At 36.0% G+C, this 16,015-nt stretch overlaps 1 protein-coding gene across 1 annotated transcript; it reads left to right on the top strand.

Moving 5' to 3' along the window:
• Window positions 1-2,302: 2,302 nt before the first annotated feature.
• Window positions 2,303-6,829, top strand: LOC125656163 (intraflagellar transport protein 57 homolog). Its single transcript, XM_048886759.2, has 2 exons — window positions 2,303-3,604; window positions 6,320-6,829. The coding sequence occupies exons 1-2, from the start codon at window positions 2,652-2,654 to the stop codon at window positions 6,618-6,620; spliced, it is 1,254 nt and encodes a 417-aa protein (XP_048742716.1). The 5' UTR covers window positions 2,303-2,651; the 3' UTR covers window positions 6,621-6,829.
• Window positions 6,830-16,015: the final 9,186 nt, after the last annotated feature.

Genomic DNA, 16,015 nt, shown 5'->3' with positions numbered 1-16,015 from the left:
ATTTTTACATGGGCACGTGCATTCTTATCCTGAAACTCTTTTAATATTGGAGTCTAATGGCGAGTCAGCGCTCCTGGAGCCGCTGGCTCGTACTGCGAGCTCCCAATGACAGAAATCTCGCAACGTCACACCTTGGACAAAGATTGTGAACTTACGTGGATTATCATCCCAATCTTGTGTTCTCCTAGCTCCAAAATACATACATACATACATACACACACATATATATATATATATATATATATATATATATATATATATATATATATACACACAGTGCAATGTTGATGAAAGGCAGGGTAAAATGATGTGTGACGTCATATCTACGTTTTGATATACGTCATAATAAGACTGTGAAAGTGGCGGATCTAACAGAAGTTCGTTTTATGAAATAAATAAAATTAAAATATATATATATATATATAAAAAAAAAGGAAATCTGTTTTTTCCGCGTCAAAAAATAAGAACGGCTGAAATCTATTTTTCAGTTTCACAGTTCCAATAAATTCCTTGGCACGTCCGGTATAATGCAAACCACGATTACCCCTCCTCCTCCCCTCCCTCGAGCTCCTCCTCCCCCAGGCCAGGATACCAACCATGCCACTTACTATTCACGACTGAAAATTCATAAATGATAGCCAAGCGTTTACGATCCGCTCCGCTTTTCTACGACATTAATTCTAGGCTTGTAAATAAATCTTAATATATCCTTACAAGAACGGGTGGGTGGGTGGGGGGGGGGTCAAATGTGTTGCAATTTATTAAAATATCAAATGCTGAAATATTTCATGAATCTTTGTGAAGATTCTGAACATTATTATGAGTATTGTTCTAATTTCCTCTTCCGATTCATGTCATTGATACAATTAATAAGGGGATTATTATATGAATTTTATTTTTACTCAAAGTATTAAGGAAAGTATCGTACTAGAGGCAGTCGAAAGCATGTACAGTGTAGTGCCATAAATGAGTCAACTTCTATTTATTTTACTTTATAATTCATTAAAAACAACCACTTTTCTAAATCATTTTTTATAAATTTATAAAACTTCAATTCATAGAATTTTTACGCCATTAACAGCACAAATAGCTGTGGTCCCATCGTCTTCTCCCCCTAAACACTGTACAGCCAAACACATACTGAATGACATCAAGAACATCACACTCAAAGTTTTCACTCTCACAAAGGATTAAAAAAGAAAGTGGGGTGGTAAAAGCTTATGTTAAAAGTGCCATTAATTAGTCGTATTTCTGCAATTGTTGATATAAAGTGTTAAAAATCGTAAATAGAATTTATGTCCAGATGTTTTGTAATAAATGTTTTAGATTTCATAAATATACAGTAAAAATTAGTTCAGAATGATTGTTCGAACAAAGGGTAATTTTTAATGAAATACATAAGTGTAAAACGGGAAAGTTGACTCATTTATGGCGCTACGCTGTAGTTTAGGCCTGGAGTTTATAAAACTTTTACCGAACTCATACTCAAAGTCAACCATGTTTGTTTTGATTATAACTCTGAGCAAGGTCCGAAGCATACTTGAAAAATCTTGAGCATGTACTCCATTTGAGTATGAGAATGATTTTATTAAAGTTTTATAACCCGGGCTTCACTTTTAATATGAGTACGATTTAGAGCTCGGAGTTTGTGCATGAAAACGTTCTCAAAAAAGTTTTACAACCTCCAGGACCGAGCGAGTCGTCATCTGTTCAGCAATCGCAATGAAGGCAGCAGAAATATAATTAAATAAAATTAAATATAATATAATTAAATGAAATTGAATATAATTAAATAAAATTAAATATAATATATATATTTTTTCCCAACCACATTCGTGTACACATGTTTTTGTAATTATAATTGTTTAAGTGCATGCTGGGTATTTAAGAATGATCTAAATCTATAGCAAGAACTTGACATAATACAGAACTTCACTTGTTTATGATATAAAATGAAACCCTGGGAGAGCGAAAACAAGCTGTTTCTGCTGCCTAACCCCATTCATGCACTGAATGTTTGTTTGAATGGCTAATCAAAGCATGGATATTACAGATTATGTATGTAGCTGCGCTCTTTCAAATGGTAGCACCGTAAAACATTACCCTATATTTGAAACTGTATGGAGAGAAAAATGATAGGATAGTTTCTTTTATACCATGCACAGTAAAAGGTTTTGTTCCTTAGAACATAATACTGACGGTTTTTTGTTTGTTTGTTTGTTTGTGGGTTTTTTTTTTTTTTTTTTTTTTTTTTTTTTTAGAAATTGAACACGAGGAAAGAATTTACGGCCTAAAGTTTACACCAAATTTCATTTTATGCAAATATGACAGGTAACAAAAGAGGGCTTTTTAAAGATGAGATTAACATTTTCAAAGACAAAGTCTTTATTACGTTTATAATAATTATCATGTTATTATTGTTGTTTTATGCTAAACTTTATGCTTGTCTTTACCGAATATTGTAAACAAACTAATAAAGAATGAACACACCTTCTTTATGTACGAGTTAGCAAGAACGAAACGCAACTATATGGTCATAAAAACGTTTTACATTAACTTCAATTGTTACGGTTGAATGAAAAGGGATTAGACGACATTGATTAAATATTTTTGTTAACGACGATCGACGCGAACTTGGTTGTGTTGAAAGAATGTCAGAAGAGAAACGTCGAGGAGAAGATGTGGAAGATGGAGGTCCTGGTCTTGTTTACATGCCGTTTGTTATCATGGAAGAAATCCTGGACAAACTTAGGCTTCTCGATTACGAAAGGGAGTTTCAAATGAAGTTGAAAATGAAACCGATTTCAAGACATTACTTCGCTATTCCTACAAATCCAGGAGAACAGTTCTTCATGTTTACATCCATATGCGCGTGGCTTCTTCAGAAATCAGGACGGAATTTTGAACAACCACAAGAATATGATGATCCCAACGCTACGATTTCCAGCATTTTAGAAGAGCTACGTCATTATGGCCATTCAGTGGATTTCCCTCCTTCAAAATTAAAACAGGGTTGTGGAGAACATTGTATCTATGTGATTGATAAATTAGCAGATGAAGCCTTAAAGTCTTCAGGATTTAGCTGGAAGAGACCGGACTACCCAGAGGAGGAGCTGGAAGAGGAAAATGTCGTGGAAGATGATGCAGAGCTCACTCTAAATGAAGTTGAAAAATCTATTTTCCAGAATGAAATGGAAGAGGAAGAATTTGAGGAAGAGGAGCAAATCTTGGATTTAGAAGGACTGAAGAGACTCAGCCAGAAGAATCAACAAATGGAACATTCCAAACCAGAGGAGATATTGGAATCCACAACTGATGCTGCCGCCTGGAAGCTGGAAGTGGAACGGGTCCTACCACAGCTGAAAGTGACCATCAGGAAAGACAACAAGGATTGGAGAGACCATGTGGAACAGATGCACCAACATAAGGATGGCATTGAGTCTTCACTGACAGAAACTAAATCTTATCTTGATAAACTACATGATGAAATTACCCGTACGCTTGAAAAAATAGGAAGTCGAGAAAAGTACATCAATAATCAGCTGGAACATTTGCTATCGGAATATCGAGCAGCACAGGACCAGCTCTCAGAAACAAAAGAAAGGTATTACATTTATCATATTTGTAGTATGCTGTTAAATGTTAATTATCTAATAAAATTTGCCTTTAAAAAAATCTAACATATTATTCAAGAGTCTTGAAGCTGTTACATGTACCATCCAAACTTTGATAATCTCGGAGCCCAGATGTTAGTTGCTTTGTTGGTCAATTTAATGATTTGTAGGATTAAAATTGTTATAAAAAAATTCCTATCTGTTAATTTGCATATGATGATATATATATTCCTGCCTCTTCTTGAAAACTCTGTCTTATTAATATACACGATGTTACAAGATGTTCATTCATTGTGCTCTGAAAAGTGTTGATTGATGTAACTTTGAAAATAGGACAACATAGAGTATAGTACAACACTTCATTAACATAGAGTATAGTACAACACTTCATTAACATAGAGTATAGTACAACACTTCATTATCATAGTGTATATATAGTACAACACTTCATTAACATAGTGTATATATAGTACAACACTTCATTAACATAGAGTATAGTACAACACTTCATTAACATAGTGTATAGTACAACACTTCATTATCATAGTGTATAGTACAACACTTCATTAACATAGAGTATAGTACAACACTTCATTAACATAGTGTATAGTACAACACTTCATTAACATAGTGTATAGTACAACACTTCATTAACATAGTGTATATATAGTACAACACTTCATTAACATAGTGTATAGTACAACACTTCATTAACATAGAGTATAGTACAACACTTCATTAACATAGTGTATAGTACAACACTTCATTAACATAGAGTATATATAGTACAACACTTCATTAACATAGTGTATATATAGTACAACACTTCATTAACATAGTGTATAGTACAACACTTCATTAACATAGTGTATAGTACAACACTTCATTAACATAGTGTATAGTACAACACTTCATTAACATAGTGTATAGTACAACACTTCATTAACATAGTGTATAGTACAACACTTCATTAACATAGAGTATAGTACAACACTTCATTAACATAGTGTATATATAGTACAACACTTCATTAACATAGAGTATAGTACAACACTTCATTAACATAGTGTATAGTACAACACTTCATTAACATAGTGTATAGTACAACACTTCATTAACATAGTGTATAGTACAACACTTCATTATCATAGAGTATAGTACAACACTTCATTAACATAGTGTATATATAGTACAACACTTCATTAACATAGTGTATATATAGTACAACACTTCATTAACATAGTGTATATATAGTACAACACTTCATTAACATAGTGTATATATAGTACAACACTTCATTAACATAGTGTATAGTACAACACTTCATTAACATAGTGTATAGTACAACACTTCATTAACATAGTGTATATATAGTACAACACTTCATTAACATAGTGTATAGTACAACACTTCATTAACATAGTGTATAGTACAACACTTCATTAACATAGTGTATAGTACAACACTTCATTAACATAGAGTATAGTACAACACTTCATTAACATAGAGTATAGTACAACACTTCATTAACATAGTGTATAGTACAACACTTCATTAACATAGAGTATAGTACAACACTTCATTAACATAGTGTATAGTACAACACTTCATTAACATAGTGTATAGTACAACACTTCATTAACATAGTGTATATATAGTACAACACTTCATTAACATAGTGTATAGTACAACACTTCATTAACATAGAGTATAGTACAACACTTCATTAACATAGTGTATATATAGTACAACACTTCATTATCATAGAGTATAGTACAACACTTCATTAACATAGTGTATATATAGTACAACACTTCATTAACATAGAGTATAGTACAACACTTCATTATCATAGTGTATATATAGTACAACACTTCATTAACATAGTGTATAGTACAACACTTCATTAACATAGAGTATAGTACAACACTTCATTAACATAGTGTATATATAGTACAACACTTCATTAACATAGAGTATAGTACAACACTTCATTAACATAGTGTATAGTACAACACTTCATTAACATAGTGTATAGTACAACACTTCATTAACATAGTGTATATATAGTACAACACTTCATTAACATAGTGTATAGTACAACACTTCATTAACATAGTGTATAGTACAACACTTCATTAACATAGTGTATAGTACAACACTTCATTAACATAGTGTATATATAGTACAACACTTCATTAACATAGTGTATAGTACAACACTTCATTAACATAGTGTATATATAGTACAACACTTCATTAACATAGTGTATAGTACAACACTTCATTAACATAGTGTATATATAGTACAACACTTCATTAACATAGTGTATAGTACAACACTTCATTATCATTCATACTTGCTGTCAGAACTTGTAAATGTTGATAATGAGGAACATCAAAGGAATGTACACATGTAGACCATTGTAGTAAAGAAATACGGAACGAACAGACACATCAAAATGAAATAACAAAATACATGTTGTCTAGGCCTACACATGTGATTGTTGCCTTTAAATTACTTTCACAATAACAGCTTGGAATTTGAATGAATCCACTAATGCATGTATTAGTAATATTACAGGTATCGTCAGGCCAGTGAATGAATCCACTAATGCATGTATTAGTAATATTTAATGTTACAGGTATCGTCAGGCCAGTGAATGAATCCGATAATGCATGTATTAGTAATATTTAATGTTGCAGGTATCGTCAGGCCAGTGGAGGAGTCACTGAACGGTCTCGCATGCTGGCAGATGTCACAGAGGAACTGGAGCGGGTCAAGATGGAGATGGAAGATCGGGGTAGCAGCATGACAGATGGAGCTCCACTTGTGAAGATCAAACAAGCCATACAGAACCTCAAGAAGGAGAACGTCCAGATGGAAATCCGAATCGGAGTAGTGGAGCATGTTCTACTCCAGGCAAAATTGAAAGACAAAACCTCACAAAATAAAGAGGTTCACAGTAACAAGACCCAGGACACATTTGACTATAATGCTTATTGAATCTCTGGGGAGTGAACATTGGTTATGTAGGCCTATGTGATAATTTATATGTCCAACTGTATTTTGAAAAACAATGGTAGATGTACATAAATTTGATGTAGGGAAGGAACTCTGTATTGTTACAAGATCTGATGTACTTGTATTCTGTTTTAGTGCTGTAAGTATGTAAGTTATACATGATTATTAAAACTGTCATTTTTCCAACTTTTCATGATTTGTTCGCTTTAATTGTCTTCTGAGCTATTTACATGCTCTTAGATAGAAATCACGAACTATAACATTCGTTTTACTGGTAATTATATTTTGGCACAGTGGCTCCATTGATTGTTTAAAATTTAAGTATAGGCAGGATACTGACCTCGTGATTGAAATATGTCAGGCTCCACATCATAATAGAGGCTGTCTTCATTTTACTAGCTATTAAACTACATTACATGTCTTGCATTAGGCAGTTACTTTATAGGTTTTGGGTATATTGTGATGTCGCAGTGATAAGGTTCTCAAACCCGAGCAAATTAGAAAATTGTTAGGATGTAATTTTTTATTTAGATGATAAAATGCTTTCTTCAGTTTGTTAAACAGGATGTGAAGGTCGCAAGCATTGCAGGAAGAAATGCATAATCCGTGTTAGTGAGTTTTGACAAATTTTTCTTGCGATGTATGCCATCTTAATCTCCTTTTTAACAAACCTAAGCCAGGCATTTTATTATTTATATTTTTCTGTAATTTGGATTTATGTAAATACTTTAAAGTATGCAAAATATAGATAATATTGACCTGTAAGTTATTTAAACGAAACTGTTGAAAATCACCTGACCTTGAATGGTTCCACATTTGGTAATAATTTCCATATTTGGTAATAATTTCCATATTTGAAAGATGGTAAAGGGGAAATAGTCCAAGAAGAGCAAATTGTAAACTATTGTATAATATAACTAAGTGTTATTTATTATTTTAAATTCAAATAAAAGGTAAATCATTTTTTTCAACAATGCTGTGAAATAGGTTGTGGGGTGCATGGAATGTGTATACTCACAGACAGACAAACAACACTAAAAACTGGATCTAATTTTGTATTTACAAATGACAAGGAATGGATTTCAATAGAAATGAGACAGAATACATACAGTGAATGTAAATATTTTCCATTAATTTTTCCTCACTCCTCTTTGACTTTGATGAAATGTTCAGACTAGCTCTTGTTAATGAAATAGTCATACTGATCTCCCAAGTCAATTTTTAGTTTGCACCTGAGTTTTATCTTGTTTTATTTTTACCCTTTCCCTCACAGAATTTCTGAAAATTCTTGGTTTACCCACTGTAAGCTTTCTCCCACTGGAAGGCTTGCTGTAATGTTTACCTGTGCACACACGTCTGAATATAAGGCAAGGAGGAGACTCAATTTTTTTATGTATGGGAAAAAATGTAAATTTTTGTGATGAAATGAGAATTTTCAAACTTAGAAATATATTATTTTTGCAAAATTCATATATTTAACTAAGCAACAAAATTTGAGAAAGTTGTCATGAAATTGTCATTCCATGATTTTTGCACAAATTGAGCTGTAGTGTTTTATTTTTAAGTACATAGAAAACATTTAATATGTTTAAAAAAAATCAATGGCATGATTTTCTATAAAAAATTAGACGAAATATGTTAAACACAAGAAATAAAATATAGAATTACCGGGTACTTAGACTTTTTAAACCTATTTTTGACTTATCATTTTTGTCTAAACCACTAAATGTAAAAAAAAAAAATTATATCGGGGTATTTATTTCCTATAGTCTGTGTGATTTTCAGACAAAAATCTATGTTGGGGAAAGTTAAATGGAATCATATGTTACAATGTAATCAGTTTTCACAGATTTTCAACGGAATTCACTCGTCAATGCCAATAGCTCCTTACAAAGTTAAGAATCTCCACATGATTCACTCGTCAATGCCAATAGCTCCTTACAAAGTTAAGAATCTCCACATGATTCACTCGTCAATGCCAATAGCTCCTTACAAAGTTAAGAATCTCCACATGATTCACTCGTCAATGCCAATAGCTCCTTACAAAGTTAAGAATCTCCACATGATTCACTCGTCAATGCCAATAGCTCCTTACAAAGTTAAGAATCTCCACATGATTCACTCGTCAATGCCAATAGCTCCTTACAAAGTTAAGAATCTCCACATGATTCACTCGTCAATGCCAATAGCTCCTTACAAAGTTAAGAATCTCCACATGATTCACTCGTCAATGCCAATAGCTCCTTACAAAGTTAAGAATCTCCACATGATTCACTCGTCAATGCCAATAGCTCCTTACAAAGTTAAGAATCTCCACATGATTCACTCGTCAATGCCAATAGCTCCTTACAAAGTTAAGAATCTCCACATGATTCACTCGTCAATGCCAATAGCTCCTTACAAAGTTAAGAATCCACACATGATTCACTCGTCAATGCCAATAGCTCCTTACAAAGTTAAGAATCCACACATGATTTGGACATACATGTATTTAGGGCCCCCTAATTTAAATTTTCACCAAGTATGACAAAGAATGGATTGTCTCCAAATATCTGTAAATTCATGTAATCTTCAGAAGCTCCTATAGATTGATTAGAGTTGAATTTTCATAAAACTTAAAGGATAGGACCCACTTATAAACTGCTAAATTCAAAAGTTAACTTTCATCAATTCTAACAATTAGGAGGAGAGAGAAGGAAGAGGGAGGGTAGGGCAAGGGAGAGAGAAAGAAAAAAACTGCTGTAAAAACTTGGACATAAATCTGAGATTTTATTCAAATTTTGACTGTTCAAATAAAAGTAAACTTAAGTTTGAGATTGAGAATTCCAAACCTAAAGGAGAGAGAGGTGAGCAGAGGATAGCAGAAGGGAGGGAGGTGGGAGAGGATAAAATGAGTAAAAGAGGAGACAAGTCTGGAAGAGGGAGAGATAGGAAAGGAGGAGGAGACAAACCTGTAGGAGGGAGGGAGAATAGGAGGAGAGAGAGGACAAGAGGAGGGAGAGGGAAGACTGCAGCAGGGGGAGAGAGGATAAGAGAAGGGAGAGAGATGACAGGAGGAAGAGAAAGGATAGGAGGGAGAGAGAGGATAGGAGGAGAGAGAGGATGAGAGGAGGGAGAGAGAAGACTGGAGCAGGGAGAGAGAGAATAGAAGGAAGGAGGGAGATGGTAGGAGGAGGAAAGAAAGGATAGGAGGAGGGAGAGAGAGGATAGGAGGAGGAAAGAAAGGATAGGAGGAGGACAGACAGGACAGGAGGAGGGAGAGGAGAGGAGGAGGAGAGCAAGGACTGGAACAGGGAAAGAGAGAACGGAAGATGGGAGAGGACAGGAGGAGGAAGAGGAAGATGACAAGAAGAGGGGAGAGAACTGGAGGAGGGAGAGAGAGGGCAGGAGGAGGAATAAATGGGACAGGAACAGGGTGGGGATAGGAAGAGGGAGTGAGATGATAGGAGGAGGGAAAGAGAGAAAGGACAGGAGGCGAGAGAGAGAGAGAGAAGATAGGAGGAGAGTAAGGATAGGAGAAGGGTGATAGGGAGAGGATAGAAATAGAGAGAGGACAGGATGAGGAAGAGAGAGGAGTGAAGTAGAGAGAGGATTGGAAGAGAGAAGATAGGAGATGGGAGAGAGAGGATAAAACAAAACAAAAAGAAGTTTGAGAGAGGACAGAAGGAGAGAGAGAGGATAGGAGGGAGAGAAAGGATAAGAGGAGAGAGAGGACTGGAGGAGGGAGAGGGAGGAGGAAGAGAGAAGATGTGAGGAGGGAGAGAAATGATAAATGAAGGGAGAGAGGATAGGAGAAGGGGGAGGATAGAAGGAGTTAGAGAAAGGATAAGAGGAGAGGGATAACAGGAGAAGAGAGAGAGGATATGAGGAGAGAGAGAACTGAAGGAGAAAGAGAGAAGACATGCAGAGGGAGGGAGAGGGGATAAGATGAGGGAAAGGATAGAAGGAGGGAGAGAGAGAATAGGACAAAGAGAGAAGATATGAGGAGGGAGAAAGAGGAGAGAGAGGACTGAAGCAGGGAGAGAAGGGATAGAAGGAGGGAGGGAGAGAGAGAGAGGATAGAAGAGAAAGAGAGAGGATAAGAGAGAGAGGATTGGAGCAGGGAGGGAGAGGACTGAAGGATGGAGGGAGAGGACGGAAAGTAGGAGAGGATAGGAGGACGGGAGGAGGAAGATGGAGACTACAGGAGGAGGGGAGAGAACTGGATGAGGGAGAGAGGGGATAGAAGGAAAGAGAGGGCAGGAGGAGGGATAAAGAGGATAGGAGCAGGTGAGGATAGGAGGAGGGAGAGAGATGTTAGAAGGAGGGAGAGAAAATAGAATGAAAGAGAGAGAGAGAGAGAGAGAGAGAGAGAGAGAGAGAGAGAGAGAGAGAGAGAGAGAGAGGATAAAACAAAAAATAAGATTGAGAGAGGACAGCAGGAGGAAAAGAGAAGATAGGAGGAGGATAGGAGGAGTGATGGAGATGACTGGAGGAAGGAGAGGGAGGAGTGATGGAGATGACTGGAGGAAGGAGAGGGAGGATAGGAGGCGTGATGGAGATGACTGGAGGGAGGATAGGAGGAGTGATGGAGATGACTGGAAGAAGGAGAGGGAGGATAGGAGGAGTGATGGAGATGACTGGAGGAAGGAGAGGGAGGAGTGATGGAGATGACTGGAGGGAGGATAGGAGGCGTGATGGAGATGACTGGAGGGAGGATAGGAGGAGTGATGGAGATGACTGGAGGAAGGAGAGGGAGGATAGGAGGAGTGATGGAGATGACTGGAGGAAGGAGAGGGAGGATGGGAGGAGTGATGTAGATGACTGGAGGGAGGATAGGAGGAGGGATGGAGATGACTGGAGGAAGGAGAGGGAGGATAGGAGGAGTGATGGAGATGACTGGAGGAAGGAGAGGGAGGATAGGAGGAGTGATGGAGATGACTGGAGGAAGGAGAGGGAGGATGGGAGGAGTGATGGAGATGACTGGAGGAAGGAGAGGGAGGATGGGAGGAGTGATGGAGATGACTGGAGGAGGGCGAGAGAGGAGAGGAGGGGGAAAGCAGAAGATAGAAGGAGTGAGACAGAAGATAGGAGGAGGGGGGATATGATAGGAGGAGGGAGACAGAAGATAGGAAGAGGGAGAGGATAGGAGGAAGAAGGGGGCAGGAGGAGGGAGTGGGGAATTCAGAAAAAGAGAGGTGGACAGGAGGAGAGAGATGTCGGATAAGATGACGGGGAGAAAAGGGGAACTGTGGAAGAAAGATATTATTTCCCTTCATTCCTTAATTAATATATTATGTAAGTTTGAGAAGAAATTATTAATTCGGTTGTGAAAAATAGCATACATTGTCAGGGAGTCGTAGAGTGGTTCTCTTCACGAAAGACATCTGAGAACAATTTTCAACAGGAAGGAAAAATATGCGAAGAAGGAAATAAGATACACTTAGCATATCACAGTGTGTAAACGTTATAATTAACTTATTCATATCACAGTGGGTAAACGGAAATAATTCCGACCATAACATTACAAAAACTGAAACAGGAATTTGTATATTTAATTCAGTCAAGTCAAAACTAGTTATCACCAAGCATAACGGTGTTGGAATTCAAGGGCAATAACCTTAGTAAGGTCCGGACCATGAAGGTTCTGAATAATTTAGTAGACATGCATGGGCCCTGTAAGTGTACAGATGAACTGTTATATGATTTAATGATTGTACACTGAGAAAGAGACGTGTGGATGCAACATAATTATTCATTTTTAAATAAAGAAGTCTACATGCACTGATTCAGAGGGAAACACTAGTGTTAGGACCCCTCTTGATTTTTGACAAAAGTATAAATCTAACGAAGGACAGTGGATAATAAAACTTAACATGCTGTAGATTTTTGTGAAACGTTATACATGTATGTGTTTTATTATTGTTAAAAAGTATATTTAGTTGTTAACAATTGTACTTATTTTGAATTAACATCGTAAATTCATTTCTAATCTTGCACTTGGTCCAAAGATGCATCTTCATATTAGCACTTTTCCTTGATCAAATAAATAGCATGTTAAATTTGAAGCCCCCCCCCCCCCCCCCTAAAGAAGTGTCAGCGAATTTTCATGAAATTGATACATTTTGTGTCTTTGTAATCAGCTTTTAAACACCCTAAAATTCTCTGTTGTTTATTACGGGAGCAGCACACACTCTAAACAAGCTTATGTCGGTATATCTACACTCTAAACAAGCTTATGTCGGTATATCTACACTCTAAACAAGCTTATGTCGGTATATCTACACTCTAAACAAGCTTATGTCGGTATATCTACACTCTAAACAAGCTTATGTCGGTATATCTACACTCTAAACAAGCTTATGTCGGTATATCTACACTCTAAACAAGCTTATGTCGGTATATCTACACTCTAAACAAGCTTACGTCGGTATATCTACCCTCTAAACAAGCTTATGTCGGTATATCTACACTCTAAACAAGCTTATGTCGGTATATCTACACTCTAAACAAGCTTATGTCGGTATATCTACACTCTAAACAAGCTTATGTCGGTATATCTACACTCTAAACAAGCTTATGTCGGTATATCTACCCTCTAAACAAGCTTATGTCGGTATATCTACCCTCTAAACAAGCTTATGTCGGTATATCTACACTCTAAACAAGCTTATGTCGGTATATCTACACTCTAAACAAGCATATGTCGGTATATCTACCCTCTAAACAAGCTTATGTCGGTATATCTACCCTCTAAACAAGCTTATGTCGGTATATCTACCCTATAAACAAGCTTATGTCGGTATATCTACACTCTAAACAAGCTTATGGCGTTATATCTACACTCTAAACAAGCTTATGTCAGTATATCTACACTCTAAACAAGCTTATTCCGCCGGTATATCTACACTCTAAACAAGCTTATGCCGCCGGTATATCTACACTCTAAACAAGCTTATGTCGTTATATCTACACTCTAAACAAGCTTATGTCGGTATATCTACACTCTAAACAAGCTTATGCCGCCGGTATATCTACACTCTAAACAAGCTTATGTCGGTATATCTACACTCTAAACAAGCTTATGTCGTTATATCTACACTCTAAACAAGCTTATGTCGTTATATCTACACTCTAAACAAGCTTATGTCGGTATATCTACACTCTAAATAAGCTTATGTCGGTATATCTACACTCTAAACAAGCTTATGTCAGTATATCTACACTCTAAACAAGCTTATGTCGGTATATCTACACTCTACACAAGCTTATGCCGGTATATCTACAAACTCGAAATTGTTTTTATGAAAAACAAATGTCTCCCCAGCTCCCCAAATTGGTAGTGCTCCAAATGTAAACCTCCTTCCTTTAATGTACTGCAAGATATGGAGGAGAAAGCATGAGCAGGAACATAAACAATATGAACTCCAAATTGCCACATAGGAGAAGTGTTCACAAACTATTTTACACCCTCCATCCCTCAGGTCCACTATAACTTTAAGGACAACAGTTGAATCCTCCTGTCCCTGCAAAATGCACATCTGCAAATGGCATTGAAGTATCAAACAAAATTTCAAATCTATCCAATAAGCCATATAGAAGGAGAAGTGTTCACAATCTATTTTACATCCTCCATCCCTCTTAGATCCACTATAACTTTTAGGAAAATAATTGGATCCTCCTGTCCTGACAATATGCACATCTACAAATGGCAATGAAGCATTGTTCAAAGTTTCGAGTCTATCCGATAAACCATATCGGAGGAGAAGCGTTCACAAGATTTTGTGACAGACAGACAGACAGACGGACAGAAGGAGAGCACAAAAACAATATGTCTTTCCCTGAAAGAGGGGAGACATCATTCATGAACATTGCAAAGGATCATAAAACTAATGTATAGATTGACAGTTGCGAATTTAATGCTTTCCTTTTGTACACCTACTGCAGAGGCAGGGATTATAGAGAGTGAAATCACACATTGGTGGATCCAGAGGGGGGTTTCGAGGGTTGAACCCCCCCCCTTCTCTGGGATATCTATGTAGTTTTTTAACATAATAATAATAATTTGTAATCTAACTTTTATAGTTGTACATGTTATATATATTCAAGCGTAGCGAAAGATATCTAAGGAGACGGTAAGGCGTCCATCTTCTGTTTGTCCTCATGTGAACTCCTCCTCATAATGTATCTTAAAGGCAAGTAACGTTCATAGTTCCAGTGGTTTCAACCCCTGTTATCAGCTAGCACTGAATGATACACTACTCATTTTTATCGATTCATTGGATATGATCAGGTGCAGTTTTTAGATCGTCTCTCTACCACCATCCCCCCTTTCCCCAAATCGTTGGATCCACCTCTGCATCAGAACAATTTTGGAACTACAGTTTCAAGGATATTGCATTTCCTGTGACCTTGACCTGTGTCATGTCTTCTGGAAAATTCTAGTCTCAGGTCTTCAAGAGTTCAATCCGGAAAGTGTGAGACAAAAATAGTTTAGAAATGTAATTTACATCTTGTGTATAAAAATCGTTTAGAAATGTAATTTACATCTTGTGTATAAAAATAGTTTAGAAATGTAATTTACATCTTGTGTATGAAAATAGTTTAGAAATGTAATTTACATCTTGTGTATGAAAATAGTTTAGAAATGTAATTTACATCTTGTGTATAAAAATGGTTTAGAAATGTAATTTACATCTTGTGTATGAAAATAGTTTAGAAATGTAATTTACATCTTGTGTATAAAAATAGTTTAGAAATGTAATTTACATCTTGTGTATAAAAATAGTTTAGAAATGTAATTTACATCTTGTGTATAAAAATAGTTTAGAAATGTAATTTACATCTTGTGTATGAAAATAGTTTAGAAATGTAATTTACATCTTGTGTATAAAAATAGTTTAGAAATGTAATTTACATCTTGTGTATGAAAATAGTTTAGAAATGTAATTTACATCTTGTGTATAAAAATAGTTTAGAAATGTAATTTACATCTTGTGTATGAAAATAGTTTAGAAATGTAATTTACATCTTGTGTATAAAAATAGTTTAGAAATGTAATTTACATCTTGTGTATGAAAATGGTTTAGAAATGTAATTTACATCTTGTGTATGAAAATGGTTTAGAAATGTAATTTACATCTTGTGTATGATGAATTTAAGGCCTCAAAAGTCATCCCCAATCATCATCACCTGTAGCACCCCCCTTCTCTCCCCCCCCCCACCCCCCCCCCCCCCACCCCCGTCCTTACAGAAGCAATTTCTGGCGGCACGTTATTGTACTTGTATGCAATATAGTATTTCGAAAAATTTTATCCACGAAAATAAGCTTTTCGAAAAGTTATGTAACAAAAACAATATTTCCTTGTTTGCTTTTACTTTTTACAAGTATATATAGA

Source organism: Ostrea edulis, chromosome 7 (genome assembly GCF_947568905.1).
Source record: "Ostrea edulis chromosome 7, xbOstEdul1.1, whole genome shotgun sequence".
Lineage (NCBI taxonomy): Eukaryota > Metazoa > Mollusca > Bivalvia > Ostreida > Ostreidae > Ostrea > Ostrea edulis.
This window is presented reverse-complemented; position numbering and strand designations above follow the sequence as displayed.